The sequence below is a fragment of the Apodemus sylvaticus genome, chromosome 13, assembly GCF_947179515.1.
Source record: "Apodemus sylvaticus chromosome 13, mApoSyl1.1, whole genome shotgun sequence".
NCBI lineage: Eukaryota > Metazoa > Chordata > Mammalia > Rodentia > Muridae > Apodemus > Apodemus sylvaticus.
In genome coordinates, this window is record NC_067484.1 from 74381966 (window position 1) to 74396867 (window position 14902).

At 38.9% G+C, this 14902-nt stretch overlaps 1 protein-coding gene across 1 annotated transcript; it reads left to right on the forward strand.

Moving 5' to 3' along the window:
• The first annotated feature begins 3156 nt into the window (after nt 1–3156).
• On the forward strand, nt 3157–10336 carry Syt4 (synaptotagmin 4). The gene is made up of 4 exons (XM_052155620.1): nt 3157–3190; nt 5986–6803; nt 8494–8614; nt 10029–10336. Exons 1-4 carry the CDS (start codon nt 3157–3159, stop codon nt 10334–10336), a joined length of 1281 nt encoding a protein of 426 aa, XP_052011580.1.
• The last annotated feature ends 4566 nt before the right edge of the window (nt 10337–14902 follow it).

Sequence of the window (14902 nt, forward strand, 5' to 3'; positions counted from 1 at the left end):
TCCAGGTTGTCCACTTCTATCCCCGAGGTTTCAATAAGACTCTCCATGCTTCGCCTGATGTTTGGCTGTGGGTCTCTGTGTTTGCCTCCATCTACTGCTCGATGAAGCCTCTCAGAGGATAGCTGTGTTATGTTCCCTTCTGCAAGCGTGGCAGGGTATCATTAATAGTGTCAGGGGTTAGCTCTTTTGCATCGTATGGGACTTAAGTTGGGTTAGTCATTGGACGGCCATTCACTCAGTCCCTGTTCTATCTTTATCCGTGTATATTTTGTGGGCAAGGCAAATTAGGTTGACGGTTTTTGTGGGTAGATTCATGTCCCCACTACCTTGTCTGGAAGTCCTGCCTGGTTACAGGAGGTGGCTACTTCAGTCTATGTTCCCCTCTGGTAGGCATCTAAGCTAGGGTCACCCCATAGACTCCCGGTATCCTCTCCTGTCCCAGGCGTAGAGCCAATATTCTTAATAAAATGACTTGGAACATGGAAGCAATCATTCGGTTTCTATGATGAGATATTCAGTCCACTCCAAATACCAGAAAAATATGTATAACCAATCTGAGTATTACCAAAACTTTCTGAGGATCAGTTTAATATTTCACACACTTTTAAAGTTTTCCTTTGATTAGCAGAATTGTCTTAATATATCAACCAATATTTTTGAATAAGGGGATACTAAAACATAAAGTATATATGATATAGATTCTACAAATCTAACTTCATATTAAATTAAATCAAATTACCTGAATGAGTTATCAGTTAAATATACCTGAATTTTTTTTTTAAAACTAAGTTGAATTCAAGGATTTCACTAATTGTTTCTGAGAGCATAGTATGTGCAGACATTTGCTGTGTGAAGGAAGCACTCTGAAGTAAACACTGCTGCTGGGACAGAACCTTCTGCTTCCTGGGACTGGAATTGTTTAAGGTTGTGTGTTTTGGGTGGTAAAAGGGTGGTTACCTAGCAACGACCCCTCCTCCTCCCTTGTCTGTGCTGCCAGAATCAGATTGGGCATGTCAGTAAATTGATTACTAGTTTGCTAGATCTGAAAGAACAATGCAGTAATGTGGTAGGGCACAAATCTCCATCAGAAACTTCCAGGATTTTTCTCTGTAGATTCACTCTTTATCTGATGCTGCTTGAACCTTGTCTAGAGATTGTAATAAACGCTAAAGTGATACTCATCAAGTGAAAAAAGAAAGTTCAGGTTTTGATTGATAGTATTTATTTTCAGCTTGCTTTTAAGGCAAGCAGTGAAATAGCTACAGTAGCATCCACTCTGGGTTATCTCACTAAGTCCTCGGAAATAAGGGAGAACAGGATGGGCTGAGCTTTGGAGAAATACTGTTTAAAGAATCGAGACAGGTTTAATACACCATTTTAACATACGAAGCCACAGTTAATGAGGCACTGATTTTAATATAACATACACAGAATATATTTATGTTTATGACAAATGAGCTTAACCGTATGTTACAACCACTTAGATGGGAAACATATACTTTAATTCAATTTACATCAGATGATCAGATTACTGTGGAATGGATGCATCACAAGCGAATGCCCCTCTCATGAAACAGAGCACTTTAACTGGGGCACGCGTGCAGCTGGGAAGACAGGTACTATGGATGTTTGGGTTGCTTAGGACATTAGCACAGTCACTGCCATGGGAAAATGACACACTGTGACTTAGTCTCTGTGTTTTAAAATGTCTATTCAAAGAACACTTCAGTGCCAAGTGTGTGGGAGCTGGTAGAAAGGAAAGAAAAGAGGCTTTGACTTAGAAAAATTTTCCATGATGCAGAGGACTGAAACCAGTGTCTCCCCAGACACACTGCTGGCGCTTGGGGCTGCTGTTCGCCAGTGTGCAGATGCCTGTCTCGAGTACAGTAGCTTTCTGAGACAACCTCGTGTCTCAGCTTCCTTCAGCACAGTACATACTGAATTTCATTTGCTTATTGAATTCCAGAGCAAAGGTGTGTGTGCGTGTGTGTGTGTGTGTGTGTGTGTGTGTGTGTACACGCATGCATGTGCGTGTATGTGTATAAAACATTAAATTATAGGTGAAAATTACAGCTATGTTTTTTTCTGCTAAGTGTTTGTTTTAAAAAGGTAATACCCTTAAGAGTCAAATTAATCAAAATAGGACACCATATTTTTTTCAGATCCTCATTCCAGAATAGCAGTCCTTTGAAAGTAACTGGTAATAATATTATTTCAGAACTTGGTCCAATTTTTGTTATTTGTTTGCAGAAACCTATTAGAGGTCAGAACATTTGACTGTAAATATTACTATAGCAGCAGTGTCCAAATATGAAAAGTCATATCTGAGAATAAATTTAAACAGAATTACTTCCCAAGAATCTTAACTGGTCAGATGTCAAATATTAAAAGGAAAACAGCTGACAGACCAGACAACAGCAACGACATCAACCTAATGTTTAGATCATAAAATGTTGGTAAGAACATGATTATTTTTAATGTAACAATTTACAGTGGATTTCCTCCAAATGTGGTAAGTATGGTATGCATGCAGTAGTTCACGGAATAATTTAAGAAGCAAGGATGCATCTTACAGTTGGCCATTTGATATGGAGACTTCCATCTCTTTACTCTGTATTCCTTTAGAAATCATGATAGTCTGATAAGTAGGACTCATTTATTTTAATGTCTTTATATCATCAGGAGAATTTTGGATTAAGAATTGTCAAGGATACGTCTCAGGACGTGCCTCCGTGTGCCTCCGACTCAAACAGAATAGCATAGTTCAAATCTAGTAGCCCAACAGTTAAAATAATTGGTGAGTGTGCGCTGAATCCTCAAGAGAGGAGGGAGGGTGCCAGAAGGAGGGCGAGGAGGAGCAGCTGGAGGGAGGAGGGGGAGGGCAGGTGCTGATTTCAGCCCTGTAGCGTCAGGATTGCGTCAATTCGGGTTTCAGCCACGTCTGGAGTCTCGGAGACAAGCTTTTGAGAAGAGCCAACGGGAACAGGGCAGGGTGGCACATTGCTGAGAGAGAGCGCGGACCTTCCTCCAGCCCCTCCCGCTGCCGGTGCTGGTCCCCGGATCCCCCGAGTTTCCCCTGGAAGCCTTGTTCCAGGGTCCTTCCAGGTGAATCTGCCCGGAGTTCTTTCAGCACCTCGGACAGAGCACGCAGAAAACATGGCTCCTATCACCACCAGCCGCGTGGAATTCGGTGAGCAAGTTGCTGAACTTGGGGCTGTGGCTGGGCTCAGGGACTGTGCCGTGCTTTGCTCTCTACTGGGTGTTAAATATGTATATTTTCAAGTAGCTAATTTGAAAGGAAGACGAGAACAGCAGATGGTTAATTGTGGCTGACTTCCTTTCCTTGGTATTTTTCTCCTTTACATTGCCTTGTGATCTCACCTTCCAGAAGTTCCCGAATGTTCACGCGGCTCTGTAAGCTGCAGCCTGAGCTGAGGAAAGAAAGGGACATCTGTTGTTAGAATACTGCTTCATTTATTTTCTGGATGGTTTCTATTTGTGTGTAAATCTTTTAGGAAAAGCTACATACGCCTTTGGTTACATAAGAGTTGATATGACATAAAATAACTTGGACGTTGAGGGTTTGAGATGAGTGTTCTGTTACGCTGTCATAAATCTCTCAGCTATGTTTTCTTGCATCCCTGAAGAATGCTGTTAATGATAGATAAAATTCCGTGATATCGTAGTTCTGGGGACTTTAGAACTAGCGGCTTCGGCCTTTTTCATGTTCCTGGTTGAGCTTTCTGGAGTCCAGCGCTGTACAGTTAAGTAAAAGCTTCTCAAAACTTGGATTAGAGCTGCGGCTTTCTGGATTGTTTTTCCTGTTCATATTCCAAAATTTTGTCACTATGGTCTCCTTGTCTGCTTCAGTGACTAAATTAGGCATACCTTTTAGAAAAATCAATGGACATGTCTAGGTCCAATTATATTCTAGTGGGAAAAGACCAGGGTTTTATCTATAAGTATTTTTAAGTTAAAGGATGAAGAATTTTTTGAATATATCTCTAATGTCTGATAATCGTGACTGATATGAGTGCTACGGGCATAATCTCTGCTCTCAAAGCTAAGTACAGTATCAGTAGTTACATTAGCAGAATATGAGTCCATATTATCTTGGGTGTTGTGAATATTAGATATAATAAAATATTCATAAATGATTTTCTCAGCCTTTCATCATTGGATTTGCATGTGTATGTGATATTTACACTCAGTTATTGATTTGAAATAAAAAAAATTTCTCACAGTGGGGTATCTTCAGAGACTACCCATGTGAGAATGTTTCTATGCCCAGATGAATTTCTACTTAGAAATAATGACTTTAACTGCTTTTATTGTTCTTATATTGGCTGAAGAATTTCTTAGTTCCTGAGTTTGCTTTTGTTGCCTTGCCCTGAGTTATTAGTGAGTGTGCATGTGTGTGTGTGTGTGTGTGTGTATGTGTGTGCGTGTGTATGTGAGTGTGACAAAGACTTGAATAGAAGAGAAGCTGATACTGTTTAGCTGATTAACTCTTTCTCTTCTTCCTCCTCTCCTTCCTCCTTCTCCCCCTCCTCCTCTCCCTCCTCCCTTTCTTCCTCTTCCTCCCTTTCTTCTTTCTTTGGGGTAACATTCACTTTTTTTTTTCTATTTAGAAGACCCAAAGCTTTACTTCATCTTTACAATGATTCAATTTAGCCATAGAATTAAGTGATAGATTTTATATTTAACCTCAGATGTTTCTCTTACTGTTTTTCCATCTGACTTCCTTTGAGTTCACTTTTAGGATTCTAAAGTAGATGGGGAAAATATTTAGGAGATGGAGAAGAGATGTGAAAATCCCTCTTCTTGGTTTTAGAAAGTGTTAACCCTTTCCGGGCTGGGACTTTTCTGCTTTGTATTCAGTGTTTAGAATAAAACAGGGATAAGATAGAGGTAAAGGTTCACAGCACTTTATCTGTTATATTCACTTTATGCTAAAGGTTTACTTAGTTGTGTCATTGTGTCAAATGTAGTAAGTAGTGCAACTGCTGAATATTTGTTAGAGGCATCTGCTTACATGTTAAACGATATGTGCTTCCTGTACAATGACTGTTGGCATGCCCCTGGACGCCAATGATTTAACACACTCTAAGTTAAGAGAACAAGGACATTTTCAGTTTTATTACCTTTGCCATATAGAAATATACAAGGATGAAATTGAACTCTAAATTACCTATACTTGCTTTACACTCACAGTTTGAGAATGATTATGCATTTATGACCACATTATTCTGTTTAACCCACATAGATTACTTTGTGATTTGGATACTTCGGTGCTTGAAAAAATTTTAGGTTCATAAATACAAGGGCATTGTAATGCTATAAATTAACTATATGTTATTACCATACTATGGATTTTATTTTACTGTTGTTTTACCTTATTAACAAATGTTTACTTTTTTTTATCATGTCCCACAATTAAATGAAAATTTTAATGAGTTTATAAGGATTGCCAATCGCCATGTTTTTTTTTTCCATAAGTTTTTAGTTGTGTGGACTACTGTCATTTTTTCCTGCTTGAATCCTGGTGAATAAAGACATATTAAGAAGATACAGTTCGTGTGTGTGTGTGTGTGATGGATGCTTTTAGAAAGTCCCCAAATATGATAATTGTACCTCCTCATATTATTGTTGTTGACTACTGATATCTGAGTTAAACAAAGCCAGGGTGAGAATATTAAACATGACCCTGTTTTTATTCCAGATGTACTTCTATTTATTTATGAGAATCTACTGAAGTTAAGGTGTTTTAAATCATGAGGCATTTTTATGTGTGTCACATAGGGCTATGTTTAGACCTCAGGTTAGTGGGAAACGTCACTGTTACTCACTGTTACTCATGCCGGGAACTGTGGGGAGGTAATTCAATCCTCCCAACTTACAGCAGGGGCAGCTGTGTTGTTTTCCCTTAAGTTCCCTTTCATTTCTGCTCCTTTAATGAACGCCGCTGGTCAATTGGTTTTTCAGATGAAATTCCCACAGTGGTGGGCATCTTCAGTGCTTTTGGCCTCGTCTTTACTGTCTCTCTCTTTGCCTGGATCTGCTGCCAGAGAAGATCGGCTAAGTCCAACAAGACTCCTCCATACAAGTTTGTGCATGTGCTTAAAGGAGTCGATATCTACCCAGAAAACCTCAGCAGCAAGAAGAAGTTTGGGGGAGATGACAAGAGCGAGGCGAAGCGCAAAGCCGCCCTGCCCAACCTTCCCTTGCATCTGGACCTGGAGAAGCGAGACCTCAATGGCAACTTCCCCAAAGCCAACCCCAAAGCTGGCAGCTCTTCTGATCTGGAAGCTGCCACCCCGAAGCTCTTCACCACTGAGACCGAAAAGGAGGCCGTTTCCCCTGAGAGCTTGAAGTCCAGCACTTCCCTGACTTCAGAGGAGAAACAAGAGAAGCTGGGGACTCTCTTCCTGTCTCTCGAGTACAACTTCGAGAAGAAAGCATTTGTGGTGAACATCAAGGAGGCCCAGGGCTTACCAGCCATGGACGAGCAATCCATGACCTCTGACCCGTACATCAAAATGACGATCTTACCAGAGAAGAAGCACAAAGTGAAGACCAGAGTGCTGAGGAAGACGCTGGACCCCGTTTTTGATGAAACCTTCACGTTCTACGGGCTCCCTTATCCCCACATCCAAGAGCTGTCCCTGCACTTCACAGTTCTGAGTTTTGACAGGTTTTCAAGAGATGACGTCATTGGAGAAGTCCTTATTCCTCTTTCAGGGATTGAATTATCAGATGGAAAAATGCTGATGACTAGAGAGATCATCAAGAGAAATGCTAAGGTAATTCTGTAAGCATTTAAGTGTCTGTAAGGACTATTTAGTGCGGGTTTTCAAACATATCTATGGAGTTTTCTCTCAAATGATGAGTTGGTACACATTATCCTTAATTACTGTGGGCGATAGTAAACAGAACAAGAGAATAGAGAAACCAACAGGAAATTTAATCCACACCTGAGATGCTCAAGGAATCTTTGTGATAAAAAAGATAAGAGAAAGTATTTCATGATATTGTTTTACAATTATTTATGTAACAGGTATTTTAAAAATTTCTATTAAAATAGTTTGTAAAAGACTGCGACTTTAAAATTCATGTGTCTCTAATTATATGTTATTAAAGTGTTTCAGTTCACAGTAACTAAATTTGAAACTGAAATTAAAGATTTAGGCTAGTTCCAGTTGAACAAGGGGTCATCCTGTTATGTTAACTTCTGAATGTCCTTTTTTTTTTTCCTGCTGCATATAGGAAGTGTGTTACCCCGCCCTCTGACTGGGACTCCTTTGACAGCTCTTGGATAATTAGGAAATATCATGACATCAATTTAGCAAAGAGAATCCTTTCCTGCCTTAATTATAAACTTAACTGATCCTAATTGTGGTATTTCAGAACTATGTGTTCTCCTAATGCCACAACTTAGGAAAACAACAGTCACATTACTTATGCTTTTTTTTTTTTTTTGTAAATCACAATATTGTGGACTTAAAATTTGTAGTCATCTTCCCATCTTATATGCACTGACAAGAGTGAGATTCAGATCCAGAGAGTTGCACAGTTTCTCTGAGGACTGATTGGGGCCCAGGAGGATTCAAGAGCTCCCTGGTTGTTTTCTTGCTTTCCTTGGTGTGCCTTCTTGTAAACTGTTTAGCTTTAGATGGTTTTCCTCAACTTTATCTCTTTTTTGACACGTTTTTATTTCTCTGTTCTTAATTATAAGCAAGTCCCATGTTATTGTTTTGTTAGTTATAGTTAAAGCGTGCATTCCTAGCTGTCTTAGGTAATGTCCTTCATATAAAACTAAGCATAAGCAGACTTTAATAAAGGGATCTATGTTACTGCCTAAAACCAAGTTTTGAAGTTTGAGTCAATTCTCTCGAGTACTTAAATTTATTTATTTTCTCCTTAGATTGAAAAGAGACTTTGACTATGAAAGAGCAAGAATTCTAACTCCATCATGACCCTGGTCCAGAATAATTGTTGGATGTAGAATAAATTTTCCTTGGCTTGAATTCAAATGCCACTAATGCCACTAGTGAAGAATTTAAAATAAGATAAAATATCAGCCATGTGATCCTACACATATCAATTGATAAGATTATGCATTTTATGACTATTAACGACTTTGAAGATGAGAGATGTTCTTAAAAAGCAAAAGCCAAAGAAAAAGAAAAACCCCTCTTGAAAGTATATGTTTTGAAGTGTAATACCCTTCAAAACATGTGTACTGGGTGTGGTCAAATCTTTGCAAATTTTAGTATTCTGTAGTACCTGAAACAACCACAAGATGGCAGGCAATGGATTCAGTCGTTATGGAGAGGCACAAAAGCAGTTTCTCAGATTTCTTAGCCTGTAAAACAAAAAAATAAATAGGAACATGACATTAAAATAACAAAGCTATTATGTTGCTGTATGTTTTGTGACGAGAGTACAAAAGGTCAAGATTAAAACTGCGTCCACGGTGTTTCTCTTTGTCAGAAGTCTTCTGGACGGGGTGAACTTCTGGTCTCCCTCTGTTATCAGTCCACTACAAATACGCTCACTGTGGTAGTCTTAAAAGCGCGGCACCTACCTAAATCTGATGTGTCTGGCCTTTCAGGTAAGAACGCTTCTGAAATACTGAAGTCCAGCTTCTAACTGGCCTACCTATTTCACAACAATTTTCAGCTAACATTCGAGTCTGGTTTTTCCATTCAGGATCATGAGTTCTGGGAGTGTGGATATTCTTTTTTCTTTCTTTCTTTCTTTCTTTCTTTCTTTCTTTCTTTCTTTCTTTCTTTCTTTCTTTCTTTCTTTCTTTCTTTCTTTCTCTCTTTCTTTCTTTCTTTCTTTCTTTCTTTCTTTCTTTCTTTCTTTCTTTCTTTCTTTCTTTCTCTTCTTTCTTTCTTTCTTTCTTTCTTTCTTTCTTTCTTTCTTTCTTTCTTTCTTTCTTTCTTTCTTTTTTTGCTTTGTGTGAAAATTTGTGAGTCAATTCTGCCAACAATATAGAGAAGTTCCTTTCCTGAGAGACAAGTTCGGAGGAGGCACTTCAGTGAATGGTTTAAAGCAGAAAGCAAAATGAAATGAAGAGGAAAGATGGAGCCTTGTATTGCCCAGAAAAAGAGTTTTGAAGTTTTGCATTTCAAATGAGTTACTCATCTACATTTTTAATGACCTCATTACTTTTCTTCTAATAGTGTATAAGCTTTAAGAATTTCGTTTTAGTTTTGAATAAGTCTGAAAAAATAAAATGTTTGTTGTAGAATATAATGAGAAAGAAAATGAGCTGTTATGGGTTAAAATGATCTTAATTAAAACAGTCATCTTTCTATTTCTTAGTATAATATTCTCTGCATTTTTTAACCACTATAGAAATTGGTCACAATAATACTTAAAGAACATTTTGAAACCTAGAAATATATATTTTAGTAAAGAATCTCCTAGTGGTATTGTTAGTATTATTTGGTTGTAGAAATTGAAGGTGAGTTCTTAAAACTTGGGATCAAGAAGACAAATAACATATATATGGCAATCAAAACCAGTTCATTATGTGATAAAGAAAGTCACATGACCCTAAACCCATTTAGTAAGGATGTCACAGGAAAGATCAGCTCTGGTAACCAACCACACACAGAAAAGCAAAAGGGTAGGATCTGACCAGCATGTTTTCCAAATCCCTGCTTAGCAACAAAAGCAGAACCCACCTGAAGATAGACTCACCATGATGACAATGTGAGCATGCTCAGACAGGGCAAGGCTTACCTCTCCCATAAAATTCAGTTTATGAATTCATGATTAGTAGGTAGTGTGCAGCGTTCTCATATCTTCCCTGACATCAGGTCTTGATCTGGTTTCTATTTTTCATTATTTTCAAATTTAATTAAAAAGAGGAGAGTGAATTTTATTTTTATTTCCCATCTTACAATGTTTACATTGTAAGACCCTCATTTCCACTGTACTGGGGGGCCATGCTCGCTAAAGAAGCCAGAGCTGTGGCTGATTGTTGCTGACATCACACTTGTATGCCGTTGCAGATCCCTACGTCAAAGTGAACCTGTACCATGCCAAGAAGAGGATCTCTAAAAAGAAGACTCACGTTAAAAAATGCACTCCCAACGCAGTGTTCAATGAACTGTTTGTCTTTGATATCCCTTGTGAGAGTCTTGAAGAAATAAGTGTTGAATTTTTAGTTTTGGATTCTGAAAGGGGATCCCGAAATGAGGTGATTGGGCGGTTGGTCCTGGGAGCCACAGCAGAAGGAAGTGGTGGAGGGCACTGGAAGGAGATCTGTGACTTCCCCAGGAGACAAATTGCTAAGTGGCACATGCTCTGTGATGGTTAGCTTCCTGGCCACGAGCTGCCACGTAAGGGTTTTTACTAGGCCAGAAGCAATTTTCTTTCTTACACACGATTGTAAGCTTGTGGCGCAGCAAGCTACTTTATTATTTATTTTTATTTACTTATTTGTTTTGGTTAGAAGTGGACTAAATTAGTAGGCCGAGAAATAGTTGTAAATGTGTCTTATGATAATTTCCTCTTTTATTAGAGGTGTTGGCCAAGTTTCCATGAGAAATTCCGTTTCCCTCTGTGTGGTATTACACGGGCCAACCAAGCCTGTTATGAGCACTCTAGCTTAACCTCCTCACAGATGTGTGTTGTAGGTGATGATTTCATTTTTGCCTTGGTAGTGGAAATCAGGTGATTGTTAACAGTTAAAAATGAGAACCACACCTTTTTGTATGAAAATTAATCCATGTTTCTTCAGGTTGGGGAGATAGGTTTTATTTAAATCCAAAGATATTTTCAAAATGTCCTCAAGTCTGTTCTTTTAGTTAAATATGCCATGTACAAATGATTGTCTTATATATCAAAGTATGCTGTCATTTCCATTGTAATTATTTGATTCAATCTCATCATAAAAGGGGTCGCTTAGGTTCATTTCATAAAGACAGCAAACAAGTTGAGAAATTAATTTATTAAAGGGCTGAATTGAAGAACACTGTGGTTGAAATGAGATTTTTTTGTTCCATCACATGTGAGTCATATAAAATTTAACTTCATCTAATAACCATGGTTTTGAATTATTCACTGCCTGTCAGAAGCCTCAGTGTGGCCTAAGATACTCCTATTTACCTTTGTGAAGTTGTCAGACTAGTGGAAAAAAAATAAACCTAAGCTAGCATTTCAGTTAGGAACATAGTTTTTTTTTAATATATAAAAATCTATCAGTATACAAGTGTATTTTCAAGATTGTCTTTCCCCTTTCAGAGTGGATGTGGCTACCTAAGTTTTTGCTTAGTCTTTCCCAGAAAGAACTAAGCTGCTTAAAAAACAAAAGAAAAGAAAAAAAAACTTGTGGAATTCATTGTCAGGTTGAAGTAAAAGACTAAGTAAAGAAAAGTAAAAGACTTTAAATAAGTAAAAGTAAAAGTCTTTAAGTAGAAGACTAAGACAAGAAAAGAGTAAGTCTTTCAGAACTTACAAATATTCACAAAATATAGTTAGGTTGTAAAAATAGCAGGACAGTATGTTCTTTACTGTCTTTAGATGCCAGTTTGTTTTAAGCTGCTATTTTTAAGATAGCTTAAATAATCGTGTCTTGTGCCACTCCCAATTGCTAAGTTCTGAAATTCTTGCAAAACCTGTTCCAGGCAAGCAGAGCTCTGGTATTTCCTGGGAAGACTTAATTCAATGGTGATGTCTTTATATTTGAGTCATCCGAGACTCGTGAGTGTGACTTAGGTCCAGCCGAATTATCAAATATGCAAGTTAGAGATAATGTCTACTGGAAATTTTATCTTTGAGTCAAGTTTTGTGTCAGTGCTTTAGCATTTTTGAGAATGTGTTTGATATCCCAGTGTTTGTAAATTCAATGAAAATGTATTTCCGAATTACATGTCTGTGCTTTTTATGACTACAACAAAAGTCTGACTTTCTATAAGGAGATATATTTCATTCTGTTTGTACAACAATTTTATGCTTCCCCCCCCCCCCCCCCCCCACTCATCGTCATCCAGTGACAATGTCATCTCACATCTCTGCCTACTCAGAAGTCTGAGAATAACACGGGGTGAGCTGCGGTCCTGTGGTGTTGGGGAGGCCACACGGCCTCTGCATGTATGTACATTTGATGTCATAGACCATGGGACGTAGCGTAGCTTGGGGCTCTGATGTCAAGAGACATCGTGTCCAAGTGTCCTACAGAGCGGCAGGAAGCTGATGGTGAGCCAAGTTATAGGATGTTTATTGGAAAAGGTTTTTTTTTTTAATAGAAAAAAAACCTGACAACAAATACTTTTAAAATTGTAAATAGTTTTTAGTTTTATGATTTAAAGTGTTTTGATGGTGAAAGTTGATTGAAACTATTTATAACTGGTTTTAAGGGGAATAAAAAAAGAGAGAGAAATGCAAGAATGGAGAAAAGCAAGAAAAAATTGAAACAGGCAGGGAGATATGTGATTTCATCATTTCTGGAAATTGTACTGTTTATAATGTAATACAGTATCAACGTGAATACCCAATTCTGCTAAAATTCCTGCACTGTATTAAACATGTAAATTAATTTTTCTGTCTGCTTAGCCAGTCTAACCACCCAAATCGGGAGGTTACCATGTCTGAAGAACTGTGTGATTTAGTACCTGACTCGTTCTGACTTGTTGTAGTTCAGTAGTGATCCGGAGGAAAGCATGGTGTAAGGGAGATGCTGTCTGTTCCTTTGTGCCAGCACTGTATGTTTGTAAGACATGAATAAACTGCTGCTTTTGCCCAAACAATCTCAACTAAGCATTTCTTGCCAATGGATCTGTCCTAAACGTCGTTATTTTCTTGCTTTCTGAGTTTTTATCTTGATAAAAAAAAAACCTGATAGTACCCACATAGCTTAGGGAATACAAGATCTTTCATGTTTGGAACTGTGATTTTTGTCTGATTTTTGACAGTCATCTGGGGGGAAAGATATGTATATCCAGAAGTGAGAAGCTCAACTCTTTTTATCTTTTGGCTTTTTGAGACAGGATTTTTCTGTGTAGTCCTGGCTGCCCAGAACCATGCTCTGATCTCAGCTTCCTTCTCTCCCCTGTCCCCCCTCACACAGCCTTTTCCCACCCTCTCCTCCCCCTGGGTACCAACCCACCCTGGGACATCAAGTCACTGGAAGACTAGGCACATCCTTTGACACTGAGCCCAGAGAAGGTGGCCCAGTTTGGGGATCAGGATCCACAGGCAGGCACAGAGTTAGGGATAGCCTTTGCTTCCATTGTTGGGAGACCTGAATGGAGACTAAGCCACACATTTGCTGTGTGTGTGTGTGTGTGTGTGTGTGTGTGTGTGTGGTGCTAGGTCCACTCCATGTATGCTCTTTGGTTGGTAGTTGAGTCTCTTGGAGCACCCAAGGGTCCAGGTTAGTTGACTCTGTTGGTCTTCTAGTGGAGTGTCCTTCCCTTCTGGGCTCCTCAATCCTTTCCCCAACTCTTCCACAAGACACCTGAGCTCCACCTAATGTTTGGCTCTAGGTATCTGCATCTGTTTCAGTCAGCTGCTGGGTGGAGACTCTCAGAGAACAGTTATGCTAGGCTCCTGTCTGAAAACATAACAGAGTATTATTAATAGTGTCAGGGTTTGGTGCGTGCCCATGGAATGGGTCAGTCATTGGTTGGCCATTCTCTCGGTTTTGCTTCATCTTTATCCCTGCACATCTTGTAGGCAGGACAAATTATGGGTGTAAGGTTTTGTGGGTGTGTTGGAGTCCTTATCCTTCCACTTGGGAGTCCTTACTGGTTACAGAATATGGCAATAGGACACCAACAATAGGACAAAATGGCGGCCTACAGAATGGGAAAAGATCTTCACCAACCCCTATATCCAACAGAGGGATAATACCCAAACCATATAAAAAACTCAAGAAGTTAGACAACAAGAAACTAAATGAGCCAGTTAAAAAAATGGAGCATAGTGGCCAGTGGTGGCACACGCCTTTAATCCCAGCACTTGGGAGGCAGAGACAGGCAGATTTCTGAGTTTGGGGCCAGCCTGGTCTATACAGAGTGAGTTCCAGGACAGTCAGGGCTACACAAAGAAACCCTGTCTCAGAAAAAATAAAAACAAAAAACAAAACAAAACAAAACAAAAAAACAAAAAAATGGAGCACAGAGCTAAACAGAATTCTTAAGAGAGGAATACCAAATGGCAGAGAAACACTTAAAGAAATGCTCAAAGTCCTTAGTCATCAGGTAAAAGCAAATCAATACAACTCTGAGATTCCACCTTACACCCATCAGAATGACTAAGATCAAAATCTCATGTGATCACATGCTGGTGAGGGAAACACTCCTCATTTGGTGGTGGGAGAACAAATTTATATAACCACTTGGGAAAACAATTTGGTGGTTTCTCCGAAAAATTGAGATAGTTCTACCTCAAGACACAGTTATACCACTCCTGCATATATACCCCAAAAATGATTTACCATACCACAAAGACACTTGCTCAATTATGTTCAATTTATTCATAATAGCCCAAACTGGAAACAACCCAAACGTCTTTCAACTGAAGAACAGATTAAGAAAATATAGTCCATGTACACACACACAAATATCATTCAGCTATTAAAAACAAGCACTACATGAAATTTGCAGGGAAATGGATGGCACTAGAAAATACATCGTGAAGGTACAAAAGGATACATACTCATTTATAAGTGGATATTAGCCATAAAGTACAGGATACCCATGCTACAACCCACAGACCCAAAGAAGCTAATTAAACAAGAAGAACCCAAGGGAGGATGCTTGAATTTCATTCAGAAGGGGAAATAAAACAGTCATCTAGGATGGAGGGAGGGGAATTGTGGTTGCGGGAGGATCAGGTATAAGTAGAGAGCAGGAGAGTGGGCTGGGTGTGTGAATAGAAA